Below are 16,665 nucleotides of genomic sequence, written 5' to 3' on the forward strand. Positions count from 1 at the left end.
GCTTATACCCAGATTTTTTTTAAATCAAACTATAACCCCTTTCAATTCCATTAAACACCGTCTATAGATCGGCTTTTCAGCTACACACACTCAATTTGTTGTCACCACAATTTTGCAAAAAATCCATCACAGAACTGGCACAGCAGAGAGGGACTGATGATAAACGAACCGCCGTTGACAGAAGCCTTTAAGCGTTGTATTTTAAATTTAGATTTATTGACCGTAAACCATGTGGGAATCACGCCCGAGATCAGAGCGACGAGATGGGTGTGTCCGGTGTACTGATACAGATACGCATCGTACAGATTGCTCGCCAGATGAATTATGTTGGCCAAGGTAATTCTTAATCAATTGTTGTAGAGGCTGTAGCTCTCGCACTGGCATTGCTGCGAACCTTACTTTAAACAATCCAATTTTCTTTCAGTTTCTCACAAAATATAAAATAAAACAAACATTGCTCCAATCAGCAGATTCATTATTCATTTGCTTTTTCGCCAGTTTATAATGTTTGCTCCAGTTACAACGTTTCACTTGTTCGGTTTCGTGATATATATACGTATAATAATTTTTTCTTGATTTTTTAGTCTGGTTTTCATCTTGCAAATACATACACACATTCATAAATCAAAAGTAACAAATACAATATTACTTATAAGGTTTTACATAAAAATTGATAGTACTTCATCGCATTATATGTTGTGTTGCGTTTCTTGTTTCTAGTTTTTCAATCTTTAATATATTTTTCCTTCTACTTGTCTGTTTCACTTCGTATATTAATAGTTTACCTCATTACTTGTGCGTTTTGTCATACTAGCATAGTGTTTACTTAACCCTTGTTTTGCGCTACATTTCCTTTCTCAACGAACGGTATGGCGTTACTTTGTTTTGATTTCTATTCCCATTTTTTCATTTTTCCTCTCTATTCCTTCACAATAAGTGTTATTCTTCATCGTGGAACCACGTGGTATGAGGGACACGTACACACATATAAGATATACACGCCTATTTAGCTACTTAAAAGTGTCCGATCTTTGTTACACCATCCATCCCACCAGCATCTTCTGCTACGGTTGTATAGTTACCTCGTACCTCAAACTATCACACCCATCTTAACGTTTACACGAGTTTCGTACCGCCGACGGTCGGCTTATTCTACAGTACCTGGTTTTGTTTCACAGCTGTAATTAGGGAGGTGGTTTCTCGAGCTTTGAGAGTGTTGAATTGAGTTCAGGAGCGTTTGCTTCCGGGCGTGGGATGGATTGCATTGCAAGACTTCATATCAAGGACCAGCCTCAATGTCTCATTCCAGATGAGATGAACTCTAAGGGTAATAATTTTTGCTTAGTCTGGTGACACGATATTGGCGGCAGAAGGCTTGGGCTAAGGGAAACCACTTGCGCATTGGCCGAGTGTGTATGGTTCATGCTATGGCTTTACTATCATAAATGTTATATTGCACACTGTTGCTGCTAGCTACGGACTATTTGCCGATTACCACTCTAGACGATGATCAAACTGCATTATATGTTAGTGTTGGTATGTTATGTCTGCTTTTTTATATGGTGAAATGGTTCGAAACGTTTCTTATGTTGCTTGCGTTTGCTTTAATAGATATGACAACTACTATTTGCTTCTGTTTTTTGCCCTTACCTTACGCGATACGTTTTAGAAATATTGCACTATGGCAGATTTCCTAAGACTGTGCAGAGAGTGTGTAAGATAGGTTTGTTTTTATGTTTTCTTTTGCTTTTCTTATCAGCCTACACTATGCGCACACAAGAGGAGGCCAATTTGCGTAAAACATCGTGTTTTATAAAAGTTTCATTCAACATACGCAAACAAAAAGGTCTCTACTGTAAAAAATGGATTGAGAAAGTTTGCTACATTTCGATTAAGATTCTACACGCTTTTAAGTATGTGACTATACAAACTGTAGAACAACGTGTGGCGCTTGCTAAATGTCATGTTTTCAATCCAACAGCCAAACAGCCAATAGATAAATAAAAATCAAATCACATAAACATGGGTTTAAATTATCTTCCAAACCAATTGCTTAACCAACACAACTTTTAATTATTTCTAAGCCCAAATATTAACCAATTCATTCTCATCACATCCACCACAACACACACGCACTTGCTCTTCTTAATTTAACTAAACAATAATCAACGATACTTATTCGATCACATTCAGATAGCAGAAAATTATAATTTCGCCGTCGAAAGTTCAACAATAAGGTCAAAAGCAAAAACTGAAATCGTTTCTCCGTCCATCCGTCTTATAGACCACGAGGATCCGTTTCGTTAAAATAATGTACTGTGGAACCCCACATAACGAGATTTATCCGTTCCAGTAACTCACTTGCTATGCGAGAGGCTCTTTATCATATAATTTGCATGAAAAGTGAAATAATTGGTTTCAGCAACGCAAATGTGCTGGTATAAAGAGCATAAATGCATTTGAAAAATAAACAATCTCTTCATAATACTTAAAATTTGGAAGACATTTGTAGCTCACTATTTCTGTAGAGCCACAAATTTGTCCGAATGATGCTTGAAACAGACCAGGAACACAAATGATATTGCTCATTATGTTAGATTTTACTCGTTAAGAGAGGTATTTGTTGAGCATTAAGATTTGCTCATGATGCGAGGAAAAACTTATAATAAGGGGTACTCGTTATGAGGAGTTCCACTTTAGCCACTTTTTGAGCGATGACTGTGCGATCTCAGTTGAATGCCGCGAGTTACATTCGCGATCGAGTCAAACTCGGTTCAGCAGTTACACATAGTTTTTACAGAAAAACATCCTTTTCCTAATTAAAACACAGATACAGGTCGTATGTGAGCAGTACCGGTGAGTACTAACACCATTCTAACTAACAACTGCATCATGCAGTGTCATTACATCGTTCATTTCCTGTGGCATTCACGTTTACTTTATGAAGGAAGATAATCATACCGCGCATACTTTGCTGTAAGATGTTTGATGAAGATTTAGAATCGCTCACACTCAAGGTTGTATGCTGCGCAGCACACAATGGCTAGGATGCAATTATTTTTAATATGTGTTCTTTTTGTGTTATGAAGCTGAATTTACATGCGTTTGCGTCTGGTTGTCAATGATTTGCACTACTATTTATCTACGTTTTTCCAAGAACATTGCTCCGAATACGCAATCATTTCGATTCTATTACCACGACGATTCTGTTAACCATAGGAGATGGGTTTGTAATGGGTTAATTAAATTTGCGTTTGCGTTTGTGCCATATTTCTGACTCTAACTTACATGCTTATACCGAAGACAATCCATTATCGTTACATTCACTCGTTTTGGAGAGATTCATTCATGAAAGGGTACTCGAAAAGGATAGGACTCACCGTCCTCCCCATTATTACTGCTTTAGATCAAACTGCTTGCCATCGTGTTCGGAATTGCCGTATACTGTCGCAGCTCGATCTTCATCGGCTGTGCACCCATCTTTACCTGAGCGAAGCTTCAGCGTGATCAGATTGTGACGGTTCTCCAATGCAAGTGCCAGATAGGAGCCACCGCTAAGAATTTCACACGTCGTGATACGTTCCTCCGGGGTGTACACTGCCAGCAGGTTGCCGCTATCGAGCTGCCAGAGCCGTATGGACATGTCACGTCCCTCTTTATCGCTAGATAACAGAATCTTTCCCGTAGGATCTATCTTCAATAAGGTTACCGGGGCACTGTGCCCGACCAGGGTGCTTCGGCAGTTACCTACAATCAAACAATCAGTTCAGCATGAATAATATATCTCCCGTAAAGCTTGTTCATAGCTAGTTCTTACCAGTCACCAGATCCCAAATTAAAATTCTTGCATCCTCGAGTCCAGCAATGACGCAGGTGTTAGTTTGCGATATGGCAAGAGATACCGTGTTGCAGGATGGTTTCCACTTCTTGAACAGTGTGCCGCTCTGTAGATCGTACACCACGATAAAGTTAGGACTGGGTTCTGCCAGCTCCTTCGCAACCACACACACGTATGAGCCTTCGTGGGTAATAGCAGACAGTGAAGTGATAAAATCGTGATGCGGTATGCGTAGATCGTATAGCAGCTTCTTTTGCGACAGATGCCATACCAGCAGCGGGAACGGTTTCTGTGTTTCATCACCACACACAAGAATTCTGCAACGAAATAGAGAGAGAGAGAGAGAGAGAGAAAGAGAGAGAAAGAGAGAGCGAGAGAGAGGCGTAAGAAAACTCACACTAAAAGTACCTCAGCAAACTCGCTTACCTCCCATCCCCCGACACTAGGAGTGAATTCAAGAACCGATCTTCACCCGCCTTGAACGTTGTGACACAGTCACCTGACTCAATGTTCATCAGATTCACGTACATGCGGTTGCGCGATAGACACACGAGATGCGCCGGATCGTGCAGACCAAAGTAGGGCATCTTCTGGTTCATGACACCTTTCAGTGTCACCTTGAATCTGCCTTCGTTCAGATCGATAATGCGAATCTCACGACGACACAGAACCGCCACACCATAATCACCAACTGGACATATTGCTGATGGTTGAGGTACACCAGTAAGTGTGCGTACCTTACGGCATCTACGGAAAACGAAGAAAATTGTTTTAAAGTAACTCACCGTATCCTCTTTGATATTTTATCCCGCAACTTACTTTGCAACGTCCCACACGCAGATTTCTTCCCGCTCTGTGCTAAGCGAAATGACAAAGTACCCCTCAATGCTCAGGTTCATGATCAGATCGAACCCAACCACGTTCGGCATGTTGTCAACCGCTTGCTTTTCTTCCTCGTCTTCCCCCTCAGTTAACACCAACTTTTCCAGGAACGGTACAGTGCTGTTGTTGATAGTCTTCAGCCATTGTTGTACGATTGTACTGTTCGCATAGGGAGAACCGGGTCGCTGCTGTTCCGCTACCAATACCGGATGCAGCAGCGAGTATAGCTGATTACCGTCATAGTTCAGGGCCTTGAAATGCGTCTCAATAAACGATTTCAGCAGGGCCACGTGAGTACCAGCACTGGTGGCACTATCTACTAGACGAATGTCGTTTAAAACATGAACACATCCGGTAGCGATCAGTTTGTCTTGCAACCAGACTAGATCGGTCAGGTACGGAGAGTTGGAAAAGATGGCGCTCTCGGTTGCTGTCGAATGGAGCTTGTACTTGTGGTAGGGCAATTCAACTATCTTCCTATAGTTAAAACTGCAATTCGAACCGGAGTTAAAATCGTTAGTAATTATTTCAAACGGATGACATGGTGAGATGATTACTTACCACTTCTCTTTACCCTTCTTGTCGAGAAACACGTTCGGTTGCAGTTCGTAGTAGTCGTACAGAATTTGATGCGCATGCTTAATATCGGCCTCGTAGCGCTTTTCCGCCACCTGCCGCAGTGTCCTATCGATGACGATAATGTTCTTATTGTGAAGAAATAGTGGTCCCATCTTCCAACAAAAATGTGTCCACTGTTTTGTTGTTGATCCTAGAAAGTAAAAAATGCAACCCAAATAAAGTGTGTGAAGAGATCATTCAGCCAAAGATGAAAAGAAAACTCCTTGTACCGGTGACTAAGTTAGAATTTCTAATAAGTGTAATGATTTCTGTCTCGAGCAGTCCTTCCCGTGAAGCGAGCAGCAACGACATGATCAGCCTCACGATGGGGGCAGTAAACTTTTCCTCCAGAATCACAAACACTCGCTCGCTGATGTGTGATACGGAGGTGTTTGAAAGGTTGGTGATACCAAGCCAGCCGAGCCACCAGAGAATCTAGAATGATAAATACACAACTGCGTTTCAGTACGCTGTAAATCGCACCAAACTTAAGGCCAACCTTCGCTTGAATTGAAATCTTCTCGTCTGATTTCTTCCAGCTTTCTGGCAGCTGCAATGCACCGTTGGCAGCGTAAATATCGCCTCCTCCGAAACACAGCACATCCTCCCACTGTTCCTGAGTGAAGGGCGTGAGATACAGGAAGCAGCTATCGTCTCCAATCCGCTCACGAAGGCGCTGCAGCACGCAGCTTTCGGCATTCGCCAGATCATGCCCAGTGCCAGCGGAACTAACCGTCAGCACAAACTTCACATTGTCCAGCAGCGTTACCGGTAACCAGTCAAGATCTTCCACGTCACGCAACGCATCGATCGAATCAATCAGGATGGTGATTTGCTGCTTCGAGCTCTCCAGCAATGACTTCAGAACCCCGGAATATGATGAAACGGTCTGTGGAAAAGTGCAGAATGGTTAAAGCCATTATTGTTTCACGGCTTCCTATCTTCCCAAAACTCACATGCTGGCATCGTGTCGGTACTCCTTTCATTAATACTGATATCTGCTCCGTTATCGAACCCACCAACCCGGTTACATCTGAGCTTTGCATAGTAAGGTTGGCATATCTGTAAGAAAGATACAAAACCACTGTTATACTCTCATGCTTATAAGGACTAGTTCAGCGAGCATTACCTTATCACTAGATGGGAATCGGGCAGCCAAGTGTGCAGATTTTGTGACAGTTTTGCCATAAAGACACTCTTTCCAGCACCCATCGGCCCGTACACAACAAGTGGCTTGCCCCGGGCCGACGTTAGGTACTCGCGCACCCGCTCGGTCGTACTGAAGTTGGCGCAATTTTCGTTCAACACACGCGAGTGCCGATTGACCTCCTCCAGCTCACTCAACAAACGGCGATCGACACCATACGTGCAGTGTGGAATAGAGTACTTGCTAACGTGCTCATCGATGATTGCATCAATCTCAAGCGATAGGCAAGTGTCCAGCATCGCTCCAAACTGTTCCTGCTGCGGTTGGGCGATATTGGCCGGGATGCGAATGATGTGCTTCTCGGACAGTTGATTCTAGTATGCAAAGAACGTGCATTAATTCAATATTATTTGGCATTGATACCAACCAAATAAAATACCTTCAGATCGTTCTGGATGTTGGTTAACCTTCGCACCATTTCCACTTCTACAGAGGATTGGCCTTCCGTTTTAAGTGCTGCTACTGTGCTCTGGATCCAGATGCAACGTTTCGATAGTTCTTGACTGATCAAAACGGTGTTGTTGATTTCCTGTGAAAATATATTCCATATTAACTGTTGCTTTGAAGACGTCGACATTAACATTTGGTACCTGTTCTACGACGGTGGTTAGATAAGAGTCACGCAGCTCTTTCGAAAATATTTCGATCAACGTTTGCAGCAGTAGCGCAAGTTCCTTCTGCGACTCTTCTGAAGACATGGGCTGAAATCAATCAACGATGAAAAAATGGGTAACTCCCTCTCCATATATCTTCAATCATCGCCTATTTACCGGTGGGGCAGTTGCATTCAACCGATAGCACGCGGGCTGCGATTTATCGTCCAGCACGTACCACTTCTCCAGTATCGCTCGTTCCGCAGGATTCCGCTCAGCCATCTGCAGGGCCGCCACAAAGTCCTGGCTTTCAATCGTCAGTGGCAGCAGCGGATCGCCCAGCGTGCCACCGAGGAACAGCACCGGAATAAGGTACGAGTCACAGGATTGGCGGGCAATTTCGGCCAAACAGTTCGCTGCCAGCTCGTGACCGCCCTGTGCCTCGAGCGGTCCTCGGAACCACTTGCTCACGTCGAAGCTGTTTCCCTTGGGCTGCTGCACATGCAGATCGGCCACATGCAGCTCAAACCCGCGGCTCTGGCATTTCTGGTTCAGCCCCTTAAACACCTCTCGCAGCATGGCCTTTTCCGTTTGAAATCCTGCGATTATAGTGAAGAGCATACGTTACATTGGTAAGCCATCGGAATTGCCAGTAACAGTTGTATTCCACGAATCAATCGACTCGCCGTGCCGTGCGAGTCGTTATTCCGATTGAAACATTTTCCTTTTTTCCCTCTCCCCGTAAAGTCTTCCTGTTGGACCTTTATCGCTTTTCCTGTGCTTGCCAAAACGCTCCAGACACACCGGAAAGGGTCAATGCGATAACCGGAGGATATTGCCGAGAGTTTTCGATCACCCGGAGGTCATGCAAGTGTACTGAAGCGTCCTGCTCCATACCGTAGGGGATGTATGTGCCATGAAGCGTTAGCTACAGAGAGGATGTAGCAGAGTAAAAGTAAAAATAAACTAACCATCGCAAATCGGGACCATAATTGACACAAGGGAATCAAATCCAGTAAATGCACGTTTCGACATCCCCGCTTCCCACCGAGGTGTACCGACCATTGGAGATCGTGGAGGAAAGGATAGGAGCAGTAGCAAATTGGGACGAAAATAGGTCAGATCAGGATGTGGTATGAGCTACATCAAGCACATATTCAATCACTGCTTCTACCACACGCCCACTGTGGTAGTCCTCGTGGCTGCTGTATCCATTTACAGTGCAGTGTATGTAACGAATGTTTCGTTCATCATCTAGCTACTGCTAATACTTCCATGTTCTACGTCGCTCCATGTTTAAGGTTGTAAAGAATTCCCCATACACTTAAAAAAACGTCCCACACTGTAACCTGCTGAACAGGGCTTACCATCGTCTGCGGCCAGTATGTAGAGAACGATCTTTTTGTACTTATCCGTGCGCCTGTTAGTAGTCGGCTTGCCGTACAGTGGTGTTAGGTTTTGCGGTAAGTTTTGATGCACTGGCGGTATATCACATGGTGGCGACACGGTCATCGGGCTGTTGGCGGTGGAGTCTAGGTAAGAGTGGGACAACAAATTGTGATTGATAGGTTAGTTGATTGGCGATTGAAAAATTACTATCTTCAGCACACTAGTTAGCACCGATCTGTACGGTACCACGGTATGAAATGCGGCACGTGATGGCAGATTACTTTAAACGGTACTTTTGAAGGATATAGTTACATGGTTTTATTGACCTTTATGTGACATTTTTGTATTTTTGAGATTTGAAATGTTTTTTTATATATATTTTATTTCATACGGCAATGCTTACCTGACAGTGTCATCGATTGCACATTCTGGAGTGCTTTAGGTTGAGCTCTGGCCCCATCCCCGCCCACCCCTCCAGCCACGGTCGACGAGTTGCAGCCATTGGTAACGTTGGAGCTGTTTGAGATTTGGCCCGTGCCGGATGCATCCGATGTGACTTCAGGAGCCGCTAGCGGAGCCTCCTTTACATCGTTCCCCTTGCCCTTGTTTTTATCCGCCAGCTGATAAGATGGTGATCTGAAATGTAACATACAATCAGGCAACACATTAAAAGATTATCAATGAAAAAATGTAACAAAATAATCAATCACCATTGTATGCTGTGCTTGCTTTAACTCATTGGACGCTTCCTCAAAAACATACACAAGTTAGTGATAAATGATATGCGAAATCAAAACACCTCCATCATTGGTCCGTACGTGCACTTATGTGCCGACGGCTGACGTCAACATTAGCGGCTACTCGAACGACGCCCTCGGCCAAGGTAAACAACGCGGAATTCGATGCAACAGCCAACGTGCCCGTGCATCAATAATAAATCTACCGTGAAGAACTAACACACACACACACACACACACACACACACATAGCAATAGCACACCGTCACTCAGCACCATGCGTCTCCATTGGCGAAGCGCCGAATGGGAGGCGAAAAAGAATTGAGATTGCTCGGGTGGAAAAACAAACTAAGCTTACCGTGAATTGGTGTTAGTTTTCGCTTGCCAGTCAAGCTATTTTTATCAAACCAAGCAAATATTGCGTCGTCCCGCACCGATTCAATAAATGAAATTAAAATTCACCACAAAATACCATGCGTCTCCATGAGTTGGCAGGTGTTGTGACGATAATGTACACCAATACCTATGAACCTCTAGTTCTAGCCAAGTGAAGCGGGAGTGTAATTGGAACCATTGTTATTTCTACTCAAATCCTTTCTTTGCACTAACTAAACCATTGGCAGAAAGGTAGCCTCAGGTAGCTACAGAGATCAATATACCCAGACGCATGGGTATCGGTAGCACACAAAACCCACATGTTGCTACAAGCTGCTTATCAGAGCAGAAGAGAGCCCACCGTTCAGTATCGTCACGTAAATCATCACCCCTAGTAGAGCAAAGGCGGTTATAATGGGGCATAAAATTTAATTTTCCGATAGTATGTCTCACATCGAGGCGGTCTTCGTGCACGGATCGATAGCTGGCAGGCTCGTGGTAGACGTGCCATATGCAACCGTGTTACCCTATGTGTGAAATATCTTTGCTAACAGCAGCAGTTGACAAGGAGATGAGATACGGGACAGTGAGCGTATAACGTTAATATTTAAACTGCTTTCATCTACATTGCTTATACTGACGCTACTCATTCACTATCAGAATGTTATTGGAATGGTTTTTAGACATAAGCGGAAACAAAGATCTCTCCTCATTCGACCGATACTTACTCTTCGGACTTTTCCGACACATTATCCTTATCCTTTTTGGTCTGTCCGGAACTACAGTAGTTGCCCATTTTACACCTATGACTCCGCCTACACACGTAACACTCACACTGAAAAACTCTTGTTGGACAATGTCTCAGGTCAAGAAAATTCTCCTTTTTCTACAACACACTCGTCAGAGGCCCTCCTTCACTGTACAAGCCGCCTTTCCCGTACTCGATTGGTATTTAGATTCTTATCCCAGTGCTTTCTTTTTTTACCACATTTTTCTTTTTATCGGTACCATTTCCCCACTGGTAATGCTTCGACGGTTTGCAGTGTTGTCTCACTGGAGAACGATCCCTTAACTACAGCACTGCTCCACACCGGATGCATTATGTACACACTCCAGCACCACGCCGAGATGTTCACTTTAAGTTCACCCGGTTGTTTTTAATATATATTCTTTCTCATTCACACACAATTTGAGTAATGGGGCTTTTTATCTACTTTTTACTTTTATTCATTCACAAACACACACACACACACACACACACACACACAACCACCTCTCCATATACACTTCCGTACACGTTTAGCGTTCCGTTTTAGCTTCCGGTTCGAAGGCTTTACTCTCGGAGATTGTGATTTTCCTTCAACACATGCAAACACCGTACACCTGATACACCGTGACGTACACCTCACTTTTAGCAGCACTCTGTCACCATTATAACGATCGATTCGACGAGCCTCGTTTCCCGTGCGCTACCGATGAGGGAAGCGTACCAATCCACATCGTAGCCTTCTTGAACGATTCCAAGCATTCTGCTAATGCGTTCAACACTTTAGCGTCATTTTCCACTTGTTTAATTATCACTCTATGGACAGGATCAAACGACTTTCGCTCCGTCTGTGCTTTTTTCACAGGGTAGAAATAAATTTAGCACTGTAGAGAGAGAAAAGGAGAAATAAACGAAACATACAGGATAGGGCTATGACCGTGATACTGCAGACCTTTTAATGGTGTTTAATTTAGATATAATACTAATTTTGGTTCGTTTCTTCTATATTTTCTACACATTGTAGTTTTCTATCCAACAGATCGAAGCATAATAGCACAGTCTTATCGAATACTAGGCGCTCGTGCTCGGTTCACTTACAAGTTGAAAACACATCTCAACTCAAGTGATTATCAAACAACAAGCTCGATCGCTCTTTACCCTTCCTGTGGTACACACCCGTAATCGCGCTCGTCCAAATAAATTACTTTACTTTCTTTATCAAGCGACAAAGTGCCAGTTTCTAACTATTAGCGTCACTACAAAATAGAAACCCTTGCGGAACAAACCAGGCGCAAGTGTGCATCGTATTACGCTAGTGTTTCTACGCTCATGCACACACAAACACAAACCTACACGTACACAAGATCAACGAACACAGCCACATACGCATGGCTTTAGGCCATATCTGGCCGGACCGCGTCAACAGCACCCACCACCATATGGTAGACCGATAACCGTTCGGTAGATAAACTCATTCTCCACCCACACTATTACTAGGCGTATTACCACTGACAGGCTCCGTCATCATATCGTACAGCACACGCGGTACAGCACACTTCCGAATCGAATCGAAACGAACGGTTGAACGAACGAACCAACTAATCTAATACCTTCCCGTAGCAGTGGATAAGTTTGGCTATGAAGAAGCATCGTCCGATTCAATTATAGCACCGAAAGCAACAAGCTGAACCACAAAACCCCGTCAAACCCCCGTGGCTGCTACTGTGTGTGGTGTTGGATGGCGTTTGCGTTCGCGGGTTTTACCGATAAGAACGTCACGGAACACGGGGTGAACACGACGATAATGGATAAGCGGACGAACGGTTGTTTACTTTTCGAAAGCCATTCAACACACTCATTCGCACACGCGCTCATGGAGATGCGCTCACTCGCACTGGCCAACACACAGCTGTTGCGGCATCTGTCACCGTACGTCCGCAGCAGTGGTCTAAGTCGTGCGCACTCCCGTTCGAAGCGGTGCTCCAGCATAGATTGACTAATACGCTCTCGACGCTCGCACAATATTGCACGCCACTCACACTTGCGGCAACGGTTGGTTTGGTGGTGAGATCGCAGAAAACGAATTACGGCGATGGAGCGCCACGAACTACCGTACTCGTGAGTTGAATACTAAATAATTACTATCCATTCTGAGCTTCTGATCGATGGGCAAGTACTCTGCAGTGAGAAAGAGAGAGAAAGGAGCGTTACACACCACACACCACCACGCTCCACGGTGCTGCCCTTCGATAGGATAAAGCAAAGTAATTTACTTCAAGTTGAAGCTGAAGACACCCACTCTCCCGCTGGTGCACGCCAAACCGTTGGCAATAAAACACGAAACGCGGCACAGCACAGGCACAGAGTGTCAGAGAGCCAGCAACAGCGCAAACCCTCCACACGCTGCGAAACTATCGGGTCAACTAAAACACTGACCTACCAATATCATACCGCGTACTCTGACTCTCGATGGTCTGTCTCGTGTTGTCGCGCCTCCATCAGCTCGAGCGCACCTCAAACCACCACGGTTACATGCCGTGCATTTGTTAATGTGTTTGTAGCGAGCCTGGGGGAGACGGGTGAGTACAAACACACAGACTATCCAAAAATATAACGTTTTCTCAAGGGGGAATTGAAGCGGTTCTTCATCTCCGGAAACAGTTGAACTATGTTAGTTTGTGTAGGCTGGAAAGTGTGTTTTGTGTGCACTATCAAACCAATTTACTATTTGACGACACAGAACCTCAAATCCTTCCCCCTGCGCTTGGCATCGGCGTAATCAGTCACTTACGCTGCAAAACAATTCGTGCACAAACACACAACCGTTATCGTGTGCGTCACAGAGTGACTGAAAACACGATGCGATGCACGGCAACGATGACGGCATACGACATTGGGTCGCCTGGTTGACGATAATTATCGGCTCGATGCCGATCTCGTCGCTCGACTGAGAATGTAATGGTAACAGGTCTTTTTGCTACCCTCTTCAACCTAGAGATCCACAATTGATCCCAATCGCCGTCGCCAAATGACGCGACTTGTATGCTGTGGTAACGTAACAACGTCACAGTTCACAGCGTCATACAAAATCGATGCAATTTTTCTAGTGCTCGTTGCGAGGGGCCTTGATGAGTGGACAATTAAGCGCATCCAAACCATTGGCCACGGAGATTGTGGTATGATGAATTATACGTGTGTTTGGAGCTTGGTTCGTTGAAGAGAGCGTTTCCTGATGAGGAAGCACGCAGCTGGTGCAATAAATGTATTCCATTGGTTCTGTTTTAATGGACATGATTATTGTTTTAATGGACAATCTGACTGCCAGAACAACTGCTATAGTTTGCTGTAGTAAGTTTTTAATATGATATATGCTCTTAAATCTCTATAAATATTAGATTATCCTTAGAACAATTATTAGACTAGCTTTTAATATAAGCTGAATACACCCATACAAAAATGTCTCTGACAAATAATGTACAATACAAATAAAATGGACATTCTCTACGCACATTGACGAAGGCGAAAAGCATTCACATAACATATGCATACTGTTTACCTCGATTCGCTCATCATCACGTCCACCAAATTCTACCACGGACGCAACAAGATCGACGTGAACATCGATGCGGAAAGGCATTCGCACGAGGCAGCAAGGTTTTTTCTCGTTCATGGCTTCACTTTTCAGATCCAAAATAAAACTCTCCATCCAAAGGTTTGAAGGCCATCAGAGACCGTTCGCCACTTTCCCATGCAAGTCAATTGCAAGGCAAAAAAGGCGGTCAATCCGATTTTACTGCCCCTAGATCCTATACTTACGCATCGCCAGTCCACGACACTTTGCTGGCTAATAATAGCTACCAAAGTTATAGTATTTTTTTAGTATTATGTTTCTTCCCACTCTACTGTAACTGGAATGTGGTTGTCGTTTCGTCTGTAGGTAAAAGCATGTGCAGGTTTATGCTCCCGTTTCGGTGGCAGAATGTGTGTGTTTTACCGCCTACATACAATTAACAAACAATCAGTAGTACACCCAGTTGACCCAGTTTTAAGCTGGAAAAATTATCGTGACCTTTACGAAAAATATTTTCATGCCAATTTGTACTGATACGTTAATTTCCCAAAACCTGCACTGAGCACTAAACAGATGATTAATCTTACAACATCCCTCATACGCAAGCGTTGGTGCTGTGCCAGGTCAATTATTAAAAATATTTCAACGATCGCAACCAAGAGCAAAATGAAAACACAAATCACACCAAACGGTCCACTTCCCTCTGATGGGCACACACCATGTAAATTAGTTCATCAATTTAACACAAAATTAGATTATGCTTGAGGCAGCACCACGACTCACACATCGTTTGCCAACTCTTGCCACCCGTTCTCGTCTCTCGGCTGTCCTGCTCACCGCCAACACCAAACATCCTGGGACAGGTGATGACATTGAGGAGCACACTTTCGGCAACTGGAACGCAATTGAGGCATGCAGGAACACTTTTCCACTCACACTTCCCATTCGTACAGTTGCCTGGTTTAGCATACGAAGTGCGCTTTTTATCAGGTTCTACAGCAGCATCGCAAGGAAAATAGTATTTACAACATAAAGACACATACACACACGATGCACCCGTCTGGGAATCAGCGCACACACGGGGACACACGCGTATTCGAATGCTCTTCGAATCGCGGAGCAAGCGGGTGAGCTCCCGCAGTGAGAGAGAGGGAGTGAGCGTGAGCCGATAAAGAATGTCGAGAGATTCTGGGTGATAATGGTTGTCCCGGTTTCGACATTCTTCCATCTCCCATGGCACCCATCTGGTTAGCTCTCTTTCAAGGTAGCAGTCGAGGTCAGAGCAAGATCACATACGGCGCGACCTCGTACACGTACGATTCCCGCTCAACGGAGTGAATCTGCAACGGGAAACTGTTTCAGGGCCAGATAAACCACTTCGAGGCCCTTTGGAAACGGAACCTATTGCCACTTACTAACAGCATTGATCGGTGGAAATAAACCATTTTTCGCATCAGCATTTTCAAATTTAACTCAAACAAACAAAAATTATACACCTTCATTAATGCACCTTCACAAATTTTCACTCATGCGACGCCAATTTTTCCATACACGTAAACAATCGACCGTGACTTAGCACACTTTACATCCTAAGTCGTCGAACGTGTACGAGGCGAAAGTTCAACGCGGCAGGCTAAAAAATGTTGCCAGGCCGAGCCAGCGTACTTCGTCTCTCTGCACGACCAAACGGTTCCGAATGGGTTTTACGCTTAGTGAGCACCGAGCTGGACGGATGGACGAGCAAGCGTGAGAAATGTGTGAGAAACTGAGAACACACACACACATACTCACAAATTCCGCATGCATACCACACAAACACTGGCAAACGATCAGACGATTTTTCCGCACTAACACACTCAGCACATTCTTTACGTCTCACCGCTCATCTCATACACCTTTTCGCTGCTCGCCTCAAGATTCCCCATGTTCATCTCACTCGGGCGACGGGACGATGCGGGACTCAAAGACAATAAGGAACTGTAGCTTTACCAATTGTGATCATTTCTATGCTTTTTGTTTTTGCTATATCCGAAGACGTACATGAGGTTACCAGGAAGAGGGCCTGTTTCGCAGGTTACGAATTCAACTGTTCGGGTTCCGTCGCTGAACCTAATGACAAGCCCACGTCTCCGTTGGAAAGTGAGCCCCTTTTTCCTTATCACACGTACAACGATACATTTGCCGAAACTACGATTGACCCACGTTCCACACTATCTCGATGGGGAAACCATCAGCAGCACCAGCTACTTTTCCACACTCTCGATGCTAATGCTCACGCTCGGTTGTCCGCACAATTGGCCCACACTGACGGCGGGCGAAAACTGCAAAAACTTCTTCCACGGTGCTGTGCCAAAAAACTGTGCGCGAGGAGCAGAGATTGACCTTCCCGTACTGTGGTGGTCGGATGTAACTTCTGTTTTCCTAGCGCTTTTCCACAGTGAGGACGCACGTCTGTCCCTTGTCACCAGTACCAGTACACACACTTTTGCAACTGGCAAGTAGAAATTTTCCAGGTTATCACTACTGGGTGGACATGCGCAGAACCTTACTTTACCGTACAATCTACAGTGCCGGTGGGAAAAATGTGTGCCATTTGTGGATGAGTCATTTAATCTTTTTACGAAAGCAACGAAATATTCTTTTTCCTCCCCTTTTCAAGCACATATTTTACCATACAAATTGGGCTGTG

At 44.4% G+C, this 16,665-nt stretch overlaps 1 protein-coding gene across 14 annotated transcripts; it reads right to left on the minus strand.

The window, feature by feature from the left end:
• Window positions 1-458: 458 nt before the first annotated feature.
• Window positions 459-16,461, minus strand: LOC121597993. Of its 14 annotated transcripts, XR_006005499.1 has the most exons (17): window positions 16,017-16,461; window positions 10,368-11,289; window positions 8,931-9,163; window positions 8,506-8,670; window positions 7,316-7,737; window positions 7,136-7,246; window positions 6,925-7,074; window positions 6,468-6,859; window positions 6,295-6,400; window positions 5,838-6,227; window positions 5,569-5,773; window positions 5,282-5,489; window positions 4,658-5,209; window positions 4,265-4,585; window positions 3,818-4,155; window positions 3,289-3,747; window positions 459-3,206 (listed from the first exon to the last, which is right to left on the minus strand). XR_006005499.1 is itself a non-coding variant. In XM_041924404.1 (16 exons), exons 2-16 carry the CDS (start codon window positions 10,433-10,435, stop codon window positions 3,395-3,397), a joined length of 4,014 nt encoding a protein of 1,337 aa, XP_041780338.1. In that variant the 5' UTR covers window positions 10,436-11,289; window positions 16,253-16,461; the 3' UTR covers window positions 459-3,394. The 14 variants fall into 14 exon arrangements, 13 of the variants coding, with proteins under 13 accessions (XP_041780338.1, XP_041780340.1, XP_041780339.1 ...); XM_041924404.1 differs by having other exon boundaries at window positions 459-3,747; window positions 16,253-16,461; XM_041924406.1 differs by having other exon boundaries at window positions 459-3,747; window positions 16,179-16,461.
• Window positions 16,462-16,665: the final 204 nt, after the last annotated feature.

The sequence above is a fragment of the Anopheles merus genome, chromosome 3R (genome assembly GCF_017562075.2).
Source record: "Anopheles merus strain MAF chromosome 3R, AmerM5.1, whole genome shotgun sequence".
Taxonomy (NCBI): domain Eukaryota; kingdom Metazoa; phylum Arthropoda; class Insecta; order Diptera; family Culicidae; genus Anopheles; species Anopheles merus.

Coding starts and splice junctions, on each gene's coding strand:
- LOC121597993 (XM_041924404.1), bottom strand. CDS start 10,435: ATGGGCAACTACTGTAGTTCCGGACAGACCAAAAAGGATAAGGATAAT. Junction 7,738..8,505: donor CATACTGGCCGCAGACGATG/GTAAGCCCTGTT, acceptor CTATAATCGCAG/GATTTCAAACGGAAAAGGCC. Junction 3,748..3,817: donor AATTTGGGATCTGGTGACTG/GTAAGAACTAGC, acceptor GTTTGATTGTAG/GTAACTGCCGAAGCACCCTG.